The 6,060-nt window shown below is 35.7% G+C and overlaps 1 protein-coding gene across 1 annotated transcript; it reads right to left on the bottom strand.

The window, feature by feature from the left end:
• Positions 1-373: 373 nt before the first annotated feature.
• On the bottom strand, positions 374-3,968 carry ptgs2a (prostaglandin-endoperoxide synthase 2a). Its single transcript, XM_073849044.1, has 9 exons — positions 3,845-3,968; positions 3,601-3,717; positions 3,350-3,493; positions 2,959-3,263; positions 2,776-2,859; positions 2,196-2,442; positions 1,672-1,958; positions 1,238-1,385; positions 374-1,101 (listed from the first exon to the last, which is right to left on the bottom strand). The coding sequence occupies exons 1-9, from the start codon at positions 3,903-3,905 to the stop codon at positions 689-691; spliced, it is 1,806 nt and encodes a 601-aa protein (XP_073705145.1). The 5' UTR covers positions 3,906-3,968; the 3' UTR covers positions 374-688.
• Between the last annotated feature and the right edge of the window lie 2,092 nt (positions 3,969-6,060).

Genomic DNA, 6,060 nt, shown 5'->3' with positions numbered 1-6,060 from the left:
TCTGGTATGCTCACCAAGGCTGTGTTTATTTGATCAAAATACAATAAAAACAGTAATATTGTGAAGTATTAGGATTTTAAATAACTGCTGAATTTTAAAACATTATTTATATCTGTGATAGCAAAGCAGAATTTTCTGCAGCCATCCAACAAATTGTTTATTTGAAATACATTTGACAAATTTATTTGAAACACAAATATTTTGATTGATTTAATGCATTCTTGCTGAATAACCGTATTCTTTTTTTATTAAAAAAAACTTTTCTGACCCCAAATGTAAGAATTCAAGAAGATATATTGTGTATAAAACTTTTTTTTTGTCAAGCTAAATGCTTGAGCATTGTGCTGTGTGAGTAACTGACACAAAACATATATTTATCAAAAGATCAAATAGTTTTTATTCAAGAAATTAGCAACAGTTGCACATGAAATGTGGATTTTCCTAAAACAGCTACATTAAATAATTTCTTATAAAAATCTCTTTGTGACACAAGAGGAGAAAACCCCATGTGACATTTTTTTCAAGTATGTGTACAATATCAAGATGCATGTTCCATGTCAATAACAATACGAAAACCCAGCAATAAATACATTTATATATAAATTACTTAAATAAATAAATACAAACAAATAAATAACAAATATGACATCAAGTATCCTGGTGAAGGCAGTTATGCCTTCAAAATCTTTTACAGCTCTGAACTTCTCTCATTCAAGACAACCGTTGGGTTTATATTACTTTGAGTGGAATGCACTGAGCTTGAATTTGTGTTTTCTGAACTCTCATATTTCACATCAGGCACCTGAAAAGACACCATGGGACAGGGTCCCTTGATATTCAAGCACACCAGTTTCTTTAATGAGGCTGAGTTAACAATATCAAATCCCACTTTCCCACCAAACGTGCTGGGCATCCAGTATTCAGGAGAGCAGATAGCATTTCCCATGAGGCCTTTGAGAGAGTAAGGCGCTCCCATCTCCACCATAGTCTCCCCAAAAACAGCATTGGGTCTGGGTTTTTCCACAAGAAGGCCAGTATACAGCTCGACCGCATCGATGTGACCATACAGCTGCCTCATTTCGTCTGCCAGCTCCTTGTTTCCTGTTTTACCATACAGATAAAGTTACAATTAAAAAAGGCTCGCCTGAGGTAAATGTTCCCATTTCTGACTCAATGGAAACAGTTTTGTTTTTTTCCAATTTTGAAATGCCAAGGTGATGTTCACTGTTTATCTTACCTGTCATCTCCTCGAAAGACGAGTAAGGCTTCATGTTGAAACGTTTTCTATAGGCATTGAAAGACTGATACCGCATCTGTCTGGAATGCTCCAGAACTTTAACAGCTACTCCTTGAACCCCAGCAGGCAGGTTATGTCCCCCAGCAACCTGCTCACACAAAAATGAAAAACATTAGCAAAGCCAGCAGAGTAAAAACTAGGATAGTTCACTGAACAATAAACACTCGTTCTTTATTTACTCCCCCTTATGTCATTCCAAAACTGTGGAACAATAGTCAATAGCATCTAAAACATCACTGGACCCCAATAACTTTCATTTTATAGTCAAAAAGCCCTCAGGCAACATCTTCTTTTATGTTCCACAGAAGAAAGAATTAATTTTGGAATGACATGAGGCTTTTCTCAAAAGCTTTCTATCTATAAGTGAAGCTCACCCTTCCAGCTTGCTGTTTGGTGAAGGATTCCACCATGTTGCTGATGCCGTGTTGAATCAAAATAGAGTTGTTAAACACAAACTGGTGGTAGCCATAAACCTGATCCTGGATCTGAAAGTGGTCAGGCATCAGTGGGTGCCAGTGATACAGAGTGTTGAATTCGGATGCGATGCGGTTCTGGTACTGGAAGCGCTCATTGAAGAGAATCTCTGGGTCAAACTTGAGCTTGAAGTGGTAGCCACTCAGGTGCTGAACATAGTCTTCGATCACAATTTTGATGGTCTCACCTGGGGAGGGGGGAAAGCGGGAATATTTAATTCCTCTACGAAGTTGTGCAGATCAGGAATGTTTTAGATCTAGTGTCTCCAAACTCGGTCCTGGAGGGCTGGAGTTTAGTTCCAACTTGCCTCAACACACCTGCCTGGACGTTTCTAGCATGCTTAGTAAGACCTTAATTAGGGTTGGAGCTAAACTCTGCGAGTTTGGAGAACTTTATTTAGATGATAAAAGTGAATCAGACTCACCAATCAGGATGAGACGAGTGGTTTGGAAGATTCTCTCATCGTCCCAGTCGGGATGCTCTTGCTTCAAGATATCACAGACGCGGTTGTGTTCACGAAGCCAAATGGTGGCATACATCATCAAACCTGGAACCAAACCGAATGCCTCATGGCCCACGGCAAATTTATGTTGTTCTGGGACATGAGGAGGATAGTGCATGTCCACTTGGACATCCTTTACCAATGGAGGATACACCTCACCATCCACAACCTAAGAGTCAAATACATTTTCATTTGCTAGGTTTCCACATTAAACAACGAGTAATACTTAAGTCTATTTTAAATGATTAGTAAATCCAAAAACAAAAATTCAGCCAACATTTATGCACCCTCATGTCATTCCAACCTGTACTTTCTTTCTTTAACATTAAAGAAGAGCGCCTTGAATAAAAGTCAATGGGGTCCAAAGTTCTTTGAGCCCCTATTGACTTTTCTTCTGATGTTCTTCAAGTCATACAGGTTTGAAACAACACGAGTAAACGATGACAGAATTTCATTTTTGGGCTGAAAAAAACTTTTAAGGGCTATTTTAATGTCCACAAACCTGATACTTTAGCTTTCCATCTTTAAATAGACGAAGTTTGTGTTGTCTCTCCAGCGTCTCTCCATAAATATGCCCCAAATCCACCTAAAATGTTAGAAAATCTTTAAAATTTGCATTGGATTTTATTGTACACTTTGGATAGTAAAAATTTTCCAAGTAAAATGGTTAATAAATGCCACTTACTCCATGGCCCAGGGCTTTGGTGAAGGCTGGTCCTTTCTTCAAGTCTGACTTGAAGAACTGGTGGGTGAAATGCTGGGCGAAGAAAGCAAACATAAGACTGGACCTCTGTGGATCTGGGATGAACTGTTTCCTGACCAGCACTTTCTCCACCACCTGCTTTGGATTTGGGAGATCGGGCGTAGGGCAGTTCTGGGGCAATGGGGCAAGGGTGCGGGTGTAATAGGACAGGTTAGAATATGCTTCCCAGCTTTTGTAGCTATAATCTGCATTGTACGTCGGTGGGCTGTTGACCAAATGGGACCTTGCTGTAAAACAAGAAATGAAAAAGGTTTAAGTATTTATTTAGTCTAATTATGTATAATCAGCTCCAAATTGAATTAATTTAACTTACAGGTCAGGACGTATCTCATTATGGCATCTCTCAGGAAAGATATGTTGTTGATGATGTCCCAGATCCATTTATAATGCGTTAAAATATGATGCACTATGTTTGGCCCTGGTTTTAGTGTTGATTTGATACGTGTAAGAAGTTCGGCTGTGAGGTAAAAAAAAAAAAAAAAAAAAAAGTGTTATATGCACATATTACAGTTTTTTTCATGTAAAGTCTTCAACTATGCAAAAACAATCTATGGTCATACTTACGGGTAGTGCAGTTTTCACCATAATATCCGGTCCTGGTACAGTCACATTCATAAGCATCAGCACCCTTGGATAAACACACACCTTGGTTTTGGCAAGGCTGTGCACAGCAAGGGTCGTCTGCATGAAAATAAAGTAAAGAAACATGAAGGTTATTTCCAGACATGAATAGAATGCATTTGGGTAGAAAAATCTAACTCTGAAAGAAGCACATAAGTGTGACATTGCTTAAGCTGAGTTAACTTACATCCTTCACCGGGAAAGATCCAAAAGCTTGAAAGTAGGACCAGGCAAATAAGTTTATTCATCCCAGAAGTTGTTTCTAGAATGTCTTACTTCGAAGCAGAAGCGCGTACTCTCGTAGAGTGTGTGGAATGTGAGTGCCTGGATGCGCTCCCGCGCCTTTTAAATGCTGCTGGGGAAAGGGACGCTTGCGTAATTTCCAAGATAGTAAAAAAAAAAAAGGTTTGTAACGTCACAAGCCGACTGCGTTTTTCCACAATTTGCACACGTTACGGGTTTATATTCGGGAAGAAGCTATTAATTTATTATTAAATGATTTAAAAAAGATTTGTTTGTTTATCAAATTTTTATTAGTAAAAAAGTTAAAACAATAACTTTCTATAACAAATCGATAATAAAAAACAAAATAAAAATATAATCTTATTAGTATGTATTATAGCTATGTCTAGACTAGTCTATTATGAGTCAAAAGATTTTGAACAATAAGATTTGTAATGTTTTTTAAAGTCTTAAAGTCTGCATTTATTTGATCCAAAGTACATCAAAACAGTAAGATTTGTAAATATTTGTACTTTTTTAAATAACTCTTTTCTATTTGAATGTTTCAAAATGTGATTTATTCCTGTGATTTCAAAGCTGAATTTTTAGCATCATTACTCCAGTCACATGATCCTTCAATATCATTCTAATATTCTCATCTGCTGCTCTTTAAAAATATAAATATTGTTATTATTGTTATGTTGACAACAGCTGATTTCTTGATGAATAAAAAGTTCAGAAGAACAGCATTTATCTAAAATAACATCTTTCGTAACATTATAAATATCTATATCATCACTTTTGTTCAATTTAATGCATCCTTGCTAAATACAATTGTTCATTTTTGTCATTTCTTTCCCCCAAAATAAATAAATAAACAATTAAAATTATACTCACTGAAGCTTTTGAATGGTTTGGTGGATTATGTTACAAAAGCTTTTTTATTTCAGATAAATGCTGATCTTTGGATCATTCTATTCATCAAAGAATCCTTAAAAATGTACCCAACTGTTTAAAATATCGATAACTACTAATAAATGTTTCTTGAAAAGCAAATCAGCATATAAGAATGATTTCTGGAGGATCATGTGCCACTGAAGACTAAAGTAACGATGCTGAAATTCAGGTTTGATCACAGGTATAAATTACATTTTATAATTTATTAAAATAGAAAGCAGTTATTTTAAACAGTAAACATATTTCACAATATTACTGATTTTGCATCAAATAAACGCAGGCTTGGTGAGCAGAAAATACTTTTTTAAAAAACATAAAAACATCTTACTGTTCAAAAACTTTTGACTGGTAGGCCTAGTGTATATTTTGAATTATATATATTCAGGATTATATACTAATGTTTATAAGTAGCCTACTAGCTGTATATCCCTCCAAAATATGCTATTATAAGTAATAAATTATATAAGTAAAATACAAATTATTATAATTATACATTTGATTGACTAGACTTGGCTTTAAACTGAGAAGAAATTGAGTTATTGTGTAAATCTCGGTAACAAAACCATGACCCGGCCAAGATGTAGATAGACAAAACGGGCATTCCAGTGATTATGATCGCATTGTTGTAACTCGTGAGCGCCACCTTGTGTCACAGTGAGTGCAGCTATTACATTAATTCTCAGTCATACATTTATTCTGGGTTTATTTTTATGCGTTATAATTTAATTACTTTAAAATAATTTGAAAAGAAAGCCTGAATACGTATGCAACGTTTTTTTTCTCATTTATAATATTACGCTTAATAATATTAGCATAGCACTAGAATAATTCCCATCTGAGTCCCAGTGAAATAAGAAGCGTCGGGGCGGGGGAAGAGTTTGCGTCCGCCCTGAAATCGACTGATTTTAGCGAATCGATTCGTTTGAATGATTCGTTTCAATAAACTGGTTCAGGAAATCTGGCTCATTCAAGTCATCGATTTAACGTTTTCTTGTTTGTGGTTTAGTTATTTTATAGAGTACTGATATTATCACTTATCTTTTCGATTACGTTTATAAATTGGTTTAGGGTTTAGCGCCTTTGCCGTAACGTTACATGTTTGTGGTCCGGTTTGACGCACTCAGTCAGATTAAAAGATAAACTTTCTCAACAGTTTGAAAAAAAAATATGTGAAATGTAGCGCTGTGTGAAATGTAGCTAAGTTTATTGTTTCAACACTTCACT

Source organism: Garra rufa, chromosome 10, assembly GCF_049309525.1.
Source record: "Garra rufa chromosome 10, GarRuf1.0, whole genome shotgun sequence".
Classification (NCBI taxonomy): Eukaryota; Metazoa; Chordata; class Actinopteri; order Cypriniformes; family Cyprinidae; genus Garra; species Garra rufa.
This window is presented reverse-complemented; position numbering and strand designations above follow the sequence as displayed.

Bases quoted from the DNA above. Each gene is read 5' to 3' on its own strand.
- ptgs2a (XM_073849044.1), bottom strand. From the start codon at position 3,905: ATGAATAAACTTATTTGCCTGGTCCTACTTTCAAGCTTTTGGATCTTT. The intron at 2,860-2,958 runs GTAAGTGGCATT...CTAACATTTTAG, and splicing joins CCAAAGCCCTGGGCCATGGA to GTGGATTTGGGGCATATTTA. The intron at 1,102-1,237 runs GTAAGATAAACA...ATGGTAAAACAG, and splicing joins GTCTTTCGAGGAGATGACAG to GAAACAAGGAGCTGGCAGAC.